This window comes from Mytilus galloprovincialis, chromosome 14 (genome assembly GCF_965363235.1).
Source record: "Mytilus galloprovincialis chromosome 14, xbMytGall1.hap1.1, whole genome shotgun sequence".
NCBI classification, from domain to species: Eukaryota; Metazoa; Mollusca; class Bivalvia; order Mytilida; family Mytilidae; genus Mytilus; species Mytilus galloprovincialis.
In genome coordinates, this window is record NC_134851.1 from 47,118,370 (window position 1) to 47,133,143 (window position 14,774).

At 31.3% G+C, this 14,774-nt stretch overlaps 2 protein-coding genes across 2 annotated transcripts in view; one reads left to right on the forward strand and one right to left on the reverse strand.

Moving 5' to 3' along the window:
- LOC143059406 (beta-1,4-galactosyltransferase 1-like) overlaps positions 1 to 14,774 on the forward strand; it is a 361,910-nt gene that overhangs the window by 250,227 nt on the left and 96,909 nt on the right. The gene's annotated exons all lie outside the window — the stretch shown is intronic.
- On the reverse strand, positions 6,779 to 8,394 carry LOC143058698 (neuronal acetylcholine receptor subunit alpha-3-like). Its single transcript, XM_076232161.1, has one exon. The coding sequence runs from the start codon at positions 8,151 to 8,153 to the stop codon at positions 6,963 to 6,965; it is 1,191 nt and encodes a 396-aa protein (XP_076088276.1). The 5' UTR covers positions 8,154 to 8,394; the 3' UTR covers positions 6,779 to 6,962.

A 14,774-nucleotide genomic window follows, 5' to 3' on the forward strand; every position in this document is an offset into this window, starting at 1 on the left:
ATATTCCTGACTTGTTACAGACATTTTTTTATGTAGAAATTGGTGGATTGGACCTGGTTTTATAGCTAGCTGGGAAATCTCTATTTTGTATCACATTAATTCCATTATATTGACAACGATGCGTGAACAAAACAAACAATAGGTAAAAATCTCAAAACTCGCTGACTAGATACAGGCAATTTCCAAAGAAACCTTTAGTTAAACCTTGTATGATATCCGTTCTTTGTGTTTATAGTTCCGTTATATTTCCAATTGCATATTTAGGTTAAAAAAATACTCAAAACTATACCAATGTTCAGATGAAATGGCATTATTTCAAAATAGTGATTAACATTTAATTTGTTAATCACTTGCACTGAAAAGCTGTAAAATTAATAACCACATATTTTTAAAAACAATTATGAAACCATTATGAGTATTTGGGATTACTACATTAATGAAAAGAATAACTTCCAGATGTTAATGTTACATTCGATAAGATAGATAGAACACGTCCATGTTTACGCAGATATTGTTCCGTCTTCATACATCATATGTTTATCCTTGTTTTTCCAAACGTTAAAATAAACTTCAAACTGTCTTGTATTATTCTAGTTTCTTGTGTACAATTTGGAAATTAGTATGGCGTTCATTATCACTGAACTAGTATATATTTGTTTAGGGGCCAGTTGAAGGACGCCTCCGGGTGCGGGAATTTCTCGCTACATTGAGGACCTGTTGGTGACCTTCTGCTGTTGTTTTTTTCTATGGTCGGGTTGTTGTCTGTTTGGCACATTCCCCATTTCCATTCTCAATTTTATTATATACTCCGGATAATGTAAGATGATGGCTGTTTCCTGTAGTAGCTATCAAATATACAACATTACAGAAATAAAAACAAGAGAATTTAGGAATAAGCTACTTATTTGAGAAGGACTTCGGGTGTATGCATGACAAAAGAGAAACCGACTAACAAAAAAGCCAATGATGTTGAAGTGATATGACTTATATATGTTATAGTACACGGATATTTTGAACAGTGAAAGTAAATTATTTTACAATTAGGTCCACATATAGCCAAATAGTTAACAATCATATTACTACCATATCTGAGTTTAAGGAGCCTGTAGAACATTTGAAGGCCCGCTTCTTTACATTGACTTCATAAACTACACAAAAAATATCATCAACATTTGTTTCATCAAAGCTTCTAACAGTTTCTCCATCTCATTTTCCGTGCATTCTTTTAACTTCATAACTAAGCACTATCAAAGAACTTAACACTTACAACTGTAATACCGTACGCATATGAAAAAATTATATTAATTATATTTAGATGGTTAACAAGCTTTAGAAGTTATAGATAAATTACCTGCTTTTTGGTGCATTTGCAAAAATCTCAGCATATTGTTATATAATAAAATCAGATACATAACATGTAAATGAGAAAAAAAGTATATGTGATTGATCACGTACGCCCTATTTTGGAAGTGGAGCGGATACATATTTTCAACTTTTATATTTCAGGAAATCAAAATAACAATAACATACGTGTAATAGAAAAATAGCGAATTTATATATACTGTCGATAAAATTATAGTATGAAACAAAAGAGATGTGGTTGAATGCCAACGAGACAACTATCCACAAAAGCTCAAACGAAGTGGATGTAAGCTATTTTAGGTAACTGCACGAGCTACTTCAATGAAAACTTAACAATATACATAGTGTATTTCTTGTTGAATAATTTTAAAATTATAGTGACTTCTTGTTTAAGTCGATAAAGTTTTCAATGCCGGTTATAAACATTCGTTAACAATCATACTTATTTGTTTTGTTGAAATGATTAAGATAAGTTAATATATTTAAAATCAAATAAAACAAACCCACTCCTAACGTATCTTTTACTGACAACTACAGTCAAACGACAACTATTCGAACGTTTCCATATTTTTATGTGGAGGGTTTGATTCTGTTAGATTCTCTGCTTGCTATATTTTGTCTCTTTTTAGCGTTTAGAAAATAATCTTCTATTTCATTATCAAAGACGTAATTCAAATGTATATATACTTTGAGGTTTATGTCCACCAAATAATGAAAGGAATATCTGTTTTATATACTCTAATATTTTGCTAGGTTTTGCTTACAACACTTTTCTAATTCCCCCCTCGATCAATGTCATTGCAGAAAGATGTAATTTGCAAACAGAAATAAAATCAGTACACTTTATTCCCAGTAAGGGTGTTTATTCTTCACTCTTTTTGATTGAAAATGGGTATCATCTGGTTCAGTAGCTAATTTTTCGTACAATTGATTTAAGGGGATTTGGTATGATTGGCAATGAAACATCTCTCACCAAAGACCAAAAAGATGTGGACAGCCTTCAATAATGAGCAAAATCGCTTATGTAATGCCAGCCATAAAATACCACAAAATGAAAAAATGTAAAACCATTCAAACCAAAGAGACTGACGGTCTTATATATGTATAAATTAATAATCAAAATCAAATATGACATACAGCAGTAAACTACTAAATAACAGGCCCATGACTTATATATGGAAGGTTAATTAATACATTATTGTGTAAAAACGTCCGTTACAAGTCATTTAGGAAACGTAAATCTATTGATGTTGTATTAATGATCAGTAACGAATGACCCTTAATAAACCATTACACGACTAATAATGGTAATTTAAAACAAATTACAAGAGGAGCATTTTGAGTAGAATCTCAGTTAATGCACGACTAACTATAAAAACAAAGATAAATCTTATACTGTTGATTTTTTTTTATAGCTTTTCAATTTTATACCTCGATCAAATTTGAACCATATATATCAATGATAAAAAAATGTTCAATCTTTCTCTCTCTCTTTTCATTCCATAAAAAAACTTGTACAGAACGCTTTAAATTTTTCAAAATTAATATATTCGACATGTGTGCGTAAGCAAAGGTTGAGGAGATGCAAATTATCATAAATCATATTTTTATTCTAATTGCATCAGACCTCAATATTGCAACCAATGAATTGTTAAAAAAAACCTCCCCTGCTCTCTGACTATCTCATAATTATGTTTTGTTCTATTACGATGCTTAAACAATTATTTATTGCCCGCAGCGGTTAGATTGTAATTCGAATATACGAATGCTATAATTCATTCAGACAAGTAGAATAATCAATCCATTAAAGAGCTTCAGAAACATGAACTAGACAATCTGTTTAATCAAAGGACACTAAGCCTTATCCCAGTAGTCAGCACTTCGGTGTTGACATGAATATCAATTATATGGTCATTTTTATGAATTTTCTGTTTACAAAACTTTGAATTTTTCGACAAACTAAGGATTTTCTTACCCCAGGAGTAGATTACCTTAGCCGTATTTGGCACAACTGTTTGGAATTTTGGGTCCTCAATGCTCTTCAACTTTGTATTTATTTGGCTTTTTGAACTATTTTGATCTGAGCGTCACTGATGAGTCTTATGTAGACGAAATGCGCGTCTGGCGTATAAAATTATAATCCTGGTACTTTTGATAACTATTTACACCACTGGGTCGATGCCACCGCTGGTGGACGTTTCGTCCCCGAGGGTATTACCAGCCCAGTAGTCAGCACTTCGGTGTTGACATGAATATCAATTATATGGTCATTTTTATAAATTTTCTGTTTACAAAACTTGAATTTTTCGAAAAACTAAGGATTTTCTTACCCCAGGAGTAGATTACCTTAGCCGTATTTGGCACATCTTTTTGGAATTTTGGGTCCTCAATGCTTTTCAACTTTGTATTTATTTGGCTTTTTGAACTATTTTGATCTGAGCGTCACTGATGAGTCTTATGTAGACGAAACGCGCGTCTGGCGTATATATTATAATCCTGGTATTTTTGATAACTATTATCACACAAAGTGCCGGTATCAGGTATTCGATAAACACCATTTTTTTTCATATCTGATTAAAATAAGTCTCTAGAAATTTGTAATATCCCAAACTCATGAAACTGTTCCGTTTTGATTGTGTCATTGCAACAGTTATTCAAAAGATGACGTGAGTTTGAAAACTAAAACAAAACAATTCGTAAGAATAAAACATGAATTTAAAGTGCTTCAGATTGATTCAAAACAACAAAAATTACGAATTATAATAAAACATAAATGTAATGAAATTATTAAGATATATGTTCTCAATGCTCTTCAACTTTGTAATTGTTTGGCTTTATAACTACTAATCCTTATACATTTGATTACTATTCAAGCCTGCAAACGTCTAGATTCCCTTTGAAATAAAACGGGACAAATAGTTTTATGCAAATATATATAACGAACTTCTTTTTCGTGTACACATTTTCGTGTCTAAAATCAGCTACCGATAAATATCGAAATGTCTACTAGCTAATTAGCTGGTAGCTCAGGCATATTTTATTTATGTTCCAAAATGAAAAAAATGACATTATTACCATGTTCAAGCAGATGTTCCTATTATGACCTTTGTCTTTATAACTTATGTTTGTAAACACACTCGACATTTTAAAGAAAGGGTGATCAGTACACATTACGTTAATTAGAGCAATATGAGGATATTCTTGTTTTGGGCTAAGATACTGTCATTTATTTTCTTATTTTAAAATAATTTTCTTTAATTTTAACAAAGGTTTCGATTAAAAAGTCATCACTCTGAAGTCTAAATCTCGCAACTGTCGCGCATAAGGAAATTGATTGTATTATGTCTACAAATTGAATGCATTATAAATTATCAGTCTTTGATTATTCTAAGGCTTATAAAATACAACATTAAGTCAATTTTTATTTAATTAACTTGGAATTTATTTGTAAACCCGTTATTATCAGATTCAAACGGATTGCAGTACATAACGTTTTATGTATCTTGTAGCGTTGTCATCAAATTAAAACAGATAGTAGCAAGGAGCGTTTTATGATGTATGTAACGTTGTTATCAAATTAACACAGAGAGTAGTTTTTTGATCCATGTAAGCAAAGCTTGGACACATGATTTATATTTTAATCAAATTGTATATCACGAAGTCAAGGAACACAGTTCATAGTTTGGCACCGTATGGTCCGCTTATTGTTTTTGCTATACTTTCTACTAACTGGAAAAAGGACAAACATAAAAAGGTGTATAACATACAAAAAACAACAACAATATGTAAATAATTTAAAAAAGTGATAAAAATACGTAAATAGCGTATGAAATTACTAGTGTGGATGCCAAGTTATCATGAGCATTTCATGTTTTGAGTTAAAGTTAAATTCGCAGTTCTGTTCAGTCAAAACCTGTAAATTATATCTAACATGCTTACAAAGTAAAGTGTTTTGTTTCTCAATGATTAAACCATGTCGGAATTATGACGGTGTTCACGTAGAAATCAATATATTCTTAAAGAATCATAAATGCTCATAATCGTAATAAGTCGCTTTTTTTCTAAAAGAGTATATACATGATATACAAGTTATATCTATTGTTTTGGTACAATATAGGATAAAAGTCGCTTCTCATTTTGAGAGCTCGAATGGTTGAGTTATAGTTTACTCTGAGACATTTTTCTATTACGAAACTATTACTTCATTGAAGGAGTTTCTTTTTAACACATTTGTCTTATTTATTTTAGGATGTAAGTTTCATAGCATATAATTTATTCAGTTTACCATGAAGCTCAAGACAGGGGTGTAGAGAAATTGTGTTCTTAGGTTTCACATACTATTTAATCTGAACTTGTAATATCCTTTGGACAGCTTCTTTTTCCGGTCATGTATGGTCATATCGGAAAAGTTAAACTGCCTCCAGAAGTTTGATTTTGTTTTTAGAGTATCATACAAAGCGTGTCAATTACTGTCGTTTCCCGTTAGGCATATATTTTCGATCCAAATATTTATGTTAAATGTATTATAAATACTGATGGGTGAACCATTAAGACGATTTCGTGCCTGAAATAAGATATCTCATTGTCCTTAGCTCATCCAAACAGTTGCATAAGAGATATGTGCCAAACTTAGTTTCAAGCGATATTTTTTCATATCACTCTTCTGTGCTGAGAAAGGAAATTATCAGTCAGTAAGATCAAAGGAAAATTTCGTAAAAAAATGCATATAATATGTACATGATGTACACAGAAAAAAAGTCCAGTGACCCCATTTTTTTTCTTTTCTCATCTTAAAGCATGTTATCTGTGAGCAATTTTGGTGGGATTCGTGTTGCTTTTCTTTAGTTTTCTATATATATTGTGTCATGTGTACTTTTGTTTGTCTGTTTGTCTTTTACATTTTTAGCCATGACGTTGTCATTTTTTTTTTATCCATGAGTTTGACTGTCCGTCTGGTATCTTTCGCCCCCTCTTTCCTTACATTTAATCTTAGGATTATATGTATGGTGTAGTTTTCTTTTTAACATACAATTTTTTTTGTGCATAATCTATACAAAATCTGACAATTTTGTAAAACTTGTAGAGTGAATAAAAACGTTGACCCATACTTTTTTAAATTTTTGAAAAAAAGCATGACAACAACTACATTTTGACAGATAAGGAAAACAAATCTCTGTATTTTAATTAAGAAACATAGACTAACCTTAAAAAAACCATAAACTAGAAATATCAATTTACTGCCGTTACGTTTATTGTTCTCAACAAGTCATTTTGTTCTGTTTGAAGCCTTTTCAATTGGTATCTGCAAATGTTTTGTTTTTTGTTTGATTTTTCTGAGTCGGATGTGTTAGTACATTTCCCTCTGTTTTATTGATTTTATTCCATCGAAAGTATGTTGACAAGACCAAAAAGCAAATTTAGTTTGTTAAGGATCTATATATAATACAATGAACGTCTGAGATCAAAATGGATTTTGGACTTATTACATTTTAGAAATAGAATATTCTAGATATACAAAGTTATCTCCATTAAGTTTATACAACTCGTAAAACATGACTTCTAATTTTGAGTTTTTTAAAATAACAGTTCGTTAACAAAAATTATATATACTTCAAACCTGCAATAAGTAAAGTAACCAGAGTTGATAAAACAAAAATTGTTAGGCAAACCCAGAATAAAATTTTATCAAGAGCTGATATCGCTTCCTTCCACGTTACACAGGTTTTGTCTCCCGGCAAAGACTTTGAAATTTCCGATTCTAATTGAACACTTCGTTTCCGGCACTTTTTAGTAAGCGCTTGTAACAAACAATACACTGATTCATCATCGGACCGATGTGCGCATCCTGATTCTATCGCTGAAATGATAACAATTACAGTTGCGATGAATATTTGTATCATGATATAGATAGAAACAATCGGAATAGATTCTGAAGTCTGTGGTAAAGAATCACTAATAATCGTTAGAAACACAGCATATGCTAGCCATACTGTTATAACATAGCCTATGCGTTCCCCTGTATCTACTGGTATCTTGAATGTAAATATATCCAGAATTGAAAGTAACAAGATTGGCATAATATAATTTATTAAAGCATACATTGGTTTCCGTTGAATCACTATTGTAAATCGAACTTTTGTCTCGTCAGATTCCGCGAGATTTAAGGAAGATGAAGATAGTATTTTCCATTCACCATGACGCTGTAGATCTTTGGCAAGTTCTATTCCCTTGCCCCCTTTTGTTATATGAACATCTACATTAGACAAACTCCACGCTACAAAATCTAAATGACAAGTCTGTCTATCAAACGGAAAATATGTTGAATCTATGTCACATTTGGACTCAAACACTTGAAAGGGTCTCCATTTTACTAATCCATTGGAATCAATAAATACCGAAATGAATTTTGATCCGAGTTCTTCCAGTTTTGAAAATCCATTTTGTAAAGATATATCTGGTTTCCATACTTCGCCCTGTGGATAATAAATATACTTTAGTCCTCCAAAGTTTTCGGGTGTCCATGATAACAATTCATCTGTCCATGCAATCTCAAGCCACCCAGTAGCAGTCAACTTCTGTTCTATCTCGTCCACGCCTGAAATGCCGTAAAGTGTAAAAATTACGTGAACAGATAACGGCACCGACTGGTTTCGACTCGGTCTGATCAGCGTATTGTAATTATTAGTAGTGAACAGAAGTGTATATAAATTTTGAACATTTATGTTGCTCTGTGAATTAACTGATCCAAGTAGAAAAGTCAACCAAGTGGTTAAGCACCAGGTAGCATTCATCTTAAAGTTATGAAAATATCACTTTTGTCAAAAAAGAATAACACAGTGTCATCATTTAATTAGAAACAATTTTTTTCAATTTTTCAATTTTTTTTTATCCCTGATATATGAAAAATGAAGTTCATAACTCGGCATTTAATAACACTGATATTTTTACGAATAAAAGCTAATTCTCTTAATCGGTTATTCATGTGATAAACAACGAACACTTTACTCTAATAACAATATTGCGTGTTGTAAATCATCGTTTATTTTTCATTGAATCCGTTGCAAAATATCTGTAGCTAATTCAATGCTGTGAAGTTAAATACCTATGACACAGATGCGCATGCGATACATTTAGTCACCTGATATCCACTTATGTTTATCTTGTCAATTTTAAACGCTTATCTTACAATTGCCTTGAGAAACTAATATGATCATATTTATAACAATCGGGAAATGTAAATAAGCAAAATCTAATCAATCTTCGTGTACCATGATATCAACCTAATGGGAACTTAAGACATAAACTCTATTAACCAAAATTACTTTTTTATTCCAATACTAAGAAAAAAAGCATACGAAACATATACATGATGAAGATTCTGTCAAAAATGGACATTGGGGACTGAAACAAGGTTAAAAGAAAGAAAACAAAGATGACAGGCGCCACATAGTTACATCCGAGATAGTTGCTACAAAAAAAAAAAAATTTTGTTGCAGCCCTGTAAAGTAGGAAAGAAAATTAAATTGTGAGATACAATTGACAGATATGAGAATAGTATATTTAAATTGAATAGAAGAAGTAAATATTTTTTTATTTTAATTTTCATATTTTGAAAAAAATGTGTCTTTTAATCAAGTAGGTAAATGATCACTGCCTTATAATGGAAAATAGAAATCATTGTACAATCAGTATTTTCCTAATTAAAACCTGATTAATGATTTTCCTTGTTTATTCAATGAGAGATTTTTATTATAGATGCGATTCGGATAAAGATAAGCTGTCTTTATGACTTCATGTTCCATTAAAGATGATTTTAGTATTATTATAGATGTAGTTTAGATAATGTTTTGTTTTCTGTTTTCTTTGTAATTACCACCAGATACGCTTAATTACATTGACCTGGTAATAAACAGCACAACACTTTAATTGAACTTTTTTAAGAGGCAGACATTTGTTTGAATCAACCCCTTTGCACTTGTTATCCGAATGTGCTTTGTAACCAAATGCTAACCGACATTTGTCGAAATCATCTTTTCGACAAGTGTGTAGACGTCATCATGGGTTGGTATACTGTTATTTAATATAGGTCTCGCAGATGACGAAGGATATGATCCAATATTCGTTGCCACAATCTCATTTGTTTTTTAATTGTGACCTGCCGGAGAAGACTATGACCAACAAGAAAAATCTGAATGGTAAGCTATAAAAGGACCTGTTTGATGAACAATACAAAACAAAATGTAAACGAGAAAACCAACGGCCTGATTAATGTATAAAATAATGAACAAAAACAAATATGATATATGATGATACGATGATACGAAAGCCACTGAATTACATGTTCCTGATTAGGGACAGGCACATGCAGAATGTGGCACGGTAAACTAGATTGAAGACGCGTCACATCTGCCCCTAACCAAAGACAGTAATGTAACATACGAAAAACTATCAAAATTAGTTTAAAAGGGCTTAACTCATCTGATCGATACAAATCAGAAATACTTCTAACAAGTCAATTGAATTGGAGAAAGATCATAAAAAAGGCAACTGTAGTATTCTGCTGTTCGAAATTCATAAATTGATTGAGAAAAAAACAAATCCGGGTTTCAAACTCAAACTGAGGGAAACACATAAGATATAAGAGGAGAACTACGACACAAAGAAACACACCATTAAAATAACAACTGACGAAATCAAACGTTATCAACTAACGGAACGAGCTATAAAAACTGTAAATTTTCTGATTTGGTGCAGATATATTTCGATCAAAAACATAACAAGAATATTTGCAGTGGAAAGACATGCGTTTTTCAAAAGTTCTCCCCGTAATACTGCTGCTACTACTATAGAATATAGTTCTGAGCACGCCATAAATCAATTGATCATTTGTCGGAAAACTACATCACTTGAATTTATCATATACTAAGCATTGATATGATAGCTTTTGCATATGTGTAATGACCGGAAGTACACAAGCCAGAATTTCCCAACCGGGCTGATAACTCATATCATTGACATCTCGTGCACAAAACCCATAATAGTGCCGCTCGTGCAAGTTACTTCCAGTATTTCCAGTATCGGTTGTTTACTTTTCCATTGTATCGTCATATATTTTTTATGACGACGTCAAAATTTACGGGAACTTTAGTGGGGAAAGTTTAGTAATTGATAACAAATACTATTGACAATTATGAATCATTTTATAGTACAACAAACATGGAGTTATAATGATCATAAAACTCTTTCAAATTTTCAATGTTTCAAAATGCCTCTATAGGAAATAGTAACATACAAAAAATATGGAAGTGATGATATTGTTGGGCAATGAAAGTGTATTTATTGGATTCATAATTCAACTTTTTTATAAAGTTTTTTACTGTTTTAGTTATTCTATTTGTTAATTTGTCATACATTAAAACAATTGTCTGAAGTATATGACAAAGAGATCAATACATTGCCTTTTCCATATCGACCCGGGTATCCTACCTCGATCCATATCAGCACCTCGACTATGTCTCGGGCTGGTATGGGAGTTTCGGGATGATACCCGAGCCGATATGGAAAAGGACATGTATTAATCTCTAGGTAATAAAGCTATTCCTGCCATCTATACATTTTGAATTGAAATATTCTAATTGTTCAGTGACTACTTGAGCAAAAATGTTAAAAAGTTCAGTATTCTTGATTTGTGTATGACAGAATTGTAAGGTGCACAAGTAGAACTGGCATGTGTCATGTGACCATGATTTCAATTACATGGTTCATTTGTTTTGAACTTTTTTTCTAGTAACACGAGACATTTCAGCGTGTGAACTCTTGTTAATGGTGAATGTTGTTTGTGGTCACGAAATGCTTTGTGGATTTTAAAACATGATTTGGATCATTATTTTTTATAAGACGTTTGTTGTCTGGAAAAGTTGTTTAGCTAACCAGAACTGTGAATATTATGTCTGTTTGTTTGATTCACGCATTGTTTTCAATATTTGATGCGACTGCCATACAAGTGAGAGGTTTAGCTAGCTATAAAACAAGGATCAATCCACCATTTTTTTCATAACACAATGCCTGTACCCGGTCAGGAATATGATAGTTGTTTTCCATTCGTTTGATGTGTTTGAGCTTTTGATTTTGCCATTAGATTAGGGCCTCTCTGTTTTGAATTTTCCTCTGAGTTTAGTATTTTTGTAATTTAACTTTTTCTGTACTTAACTGGACTCTGATCATGATAAAATCTTTGTGACAATGAAAATCATCCATACTAAAATTATGATGAATTGTTTAATAATGACTTAAAATCATCATTCTGCAAGTTTGAGATCAATATGTTTTCTTAAATTAACATATTTAAAAAACTGTATCCTGAAATTTTAGGTCCGAGAATAAGGTGTGTTGATACACGCAGATTTATTCACCTCTGTTTTAGTCTGCTATTCCCATAGCTGTATAGGATACCACCTTCCCGATAGGTAACATAACGTCAGTTTTATTAAATCTGCTCATAAAATTTGGAAATTAATAAAAATCAAGGAATATATCTCCCTCAGACAAAGTACTGATTACTTTCCTGGATTGGACAACCTATGTAATTTTTTGGTTCACCAGCTCTGCAACGTTTGTAAAAAATTATATATGCTAAATCAGTTTAATCTTAACTATAACCAAAGGCAGATATGTATTGTCGAGACGCTACTTATTGACACTTGAGCATGTTGGCAAACATTGTATACGTACAAAGAGCAGTCTGTATTACCTATACTTTGTTTATTAATTCATGTATTCAATGAAGCAGTGGCCAATGAAATGAATTGATTTTGCCACAATAAATCTCTTAATAATTTTATTAAAAACTTAAACACATCAAACGAACGAAAAAACCTTTAAAGCTATCTAAACATCACACATGAACGATAGTCGAGATGATACCTCAATTTTACGAAAAATATATAATTTTGAAAACATAATGACAACATACGCGGAAAATATGCGGAACACATATTTTTATATTGTCGTTTTCATTCAATTCAATATTCATAATAAGGAAAATTACGACATGAGTTATCATATTATTCTACAAATTCTACAAAACATGGCCTAATTCATCCTTAGGATATCTTGTTTAAAAATTGTATCCGATGACACCATACATTTACCAAGATGGACGACATGGCTAAAAATAGAACATGGGAATAAAATACAGTTTTTTTGCTTATAGCTCTGAAACTGAAGTTTTTAAAGAACAAATGACTGGGATAAAAATGTTCATCAGGTCAACCTGCCCTGAAATTTTCAAACTCATCTGACAACCTGTTGATGAATTGCTCTCTCGAAATTGGTAATTTTAAAACAAAATTACCTTTAAAAAAAAATGATGTTCAGACTATATTCGTCAAAACTGTCAGACAAATTCTTATAGAAGTTATTGCCCATAAATGACAAATTTCACGATACTTTTTATTTTATTTTTGCCGTTTATCATGAAAACTATGATATTTAAGGAGAAGCATTATTTTCTGTTATGTATTGTACTTATCAGAATATATAATCCAAAATATATATACACATCAATATTCCTAAATTTTCATTTCTGCAGGCAGGTCAGGAGTTTTGAGTAAGAACAAAGGCAGGGTGAGCAACCATATGGTACCATCTTAAGGTGTTATTTTGAAGCTGGGGATTTCGCTACCACAAATTACTTAAAATATTTACTAAATTGTTCCATATATATTAAGACTTGGTTTTAAAGTTTGGTTATACCTGTAGAAAACTTATTTCAAACTGTATAACACATCCACATTTTTACGGAAATGTTGTTTTCTGTGCCCGGAAATTTAGAAACGATCCTGGTAAACTTATAGATCCTTTAAATAAACGTATTCTACATGTCTGAAAAGGTTACAAATTCAACACTGTAATTAGATCATTGAATATTGTTTTTATTGGTATTAATATTGATTTTGTTATCAGTAAATTAAAAGGAAACTAAATATTATTGGTATACTTATACTTATACATATATATAATAAGTCTTATCTAAAAATGAGGGATTTTTTTCTAAAAATGAGGGTACTTTTTATATGGCCTTCAAAATACCGTTTCGATCCCTAACATCACTGAAGAGACATTTATTGTCGAAATCCGGATCTGGTGTACTAAAAAATATTGACACCGTATGTTCGTGGCATAACATCGTGGCCACAAGTTAAATTTCTTTTCTGTTGAGTATTACGTTCATATTAAGATCCATTTTGTTACATCTTGTGATCAATTTTATTTGGCAATCGCCAATGGCAGTCAGCAGGGTTAAAGAACATCAGTTGTCCGACCTGTTAGTCAAATGCGTTTTGTTTAAATATACTTTTTTACTTTTTTGGTCTATTGGAAAATGTTGTTTGTGCTGTTTTTAGACCCTTCTACAACGAAATTTGTTTTACATGCACACGTATAAAAATTCCGGTTTTCATCTAACGCAATCATAGGTTTGAACGTAGTTTTCAATTTTGACTCGTATATATACTTATACATATAATTATTTTCTGTAACTACATCTTACATTAATTTGTAGGATCCTTTACTATAGATAATTTAGCTGATCTTTAATAATAACATCTTCATGCCTTATATATCATGTACTGTAGTACGACGCTAGATTAAAAGTGACGTGGAAAGGTAACACCCAGCCACCGAAAGCTTCATTTTTATGCTGACTATATGGTATTGGCTTTGTTCATTGTTGAAGGCTACACGATAACCGTTAGTTATCATCATCTGAGACACTATGTCCGATTACAAAAAAGGAAGAAACTGTTATGTTAATACTTAAACAATAGAAATTTAATTTGTCATTTTGATTTTGAATAATGCCTTTCTGTATTCATTTTGAGTTGCAGTGATGTTTGTATTGTTTGATAAGCATATGAGACCTACATGAATCATTTGCATGTTTTATTTTGAACTTCCTTGGTGTGTGCAATATTTCTATTACAATCTATATCGCATTCATATCTAACTCTGATTATGAGTTGTTTACTTATGTCTTTTTTCTCCTTATGTCTATTTGTAGCATAGGGCTTATTGTGTTATCTCGTAAGTTTACAATCTTGCATCTATTAACTATAGATTTGGGCGTTTCTGATCACATTGATCCTGAATTTTTTAAAGCCCTACGTTCGAACAAAAGTTTTAAGTGATATTTTATTTTTAATTCTGAACTTTAAGATAGCCATTTGTTTAATAAAACATTAGCCATTCTTCTATTTTTTATTAGATGATTAAAGTACTTTGTTTGTATTTCTATTGTAAAAATACAGAACTATTTATAAGCACCAACAGAAAACAAAAACAAATCAAAATGTATCACGTTGTCACTTCTACATGTAACGGTCACGTTGCAACATACAAGCAACAACGTTTTG

Excerpts from the sequence above, each read along its gene's own strand:
- LOC143058698 (XM_076232161.1), bottom strand. The coding sequence starts at position 8,153 with ATGAATGCTACCTGGTGCTTAACCACTTGGTTGACTTTTCTACTTGGA.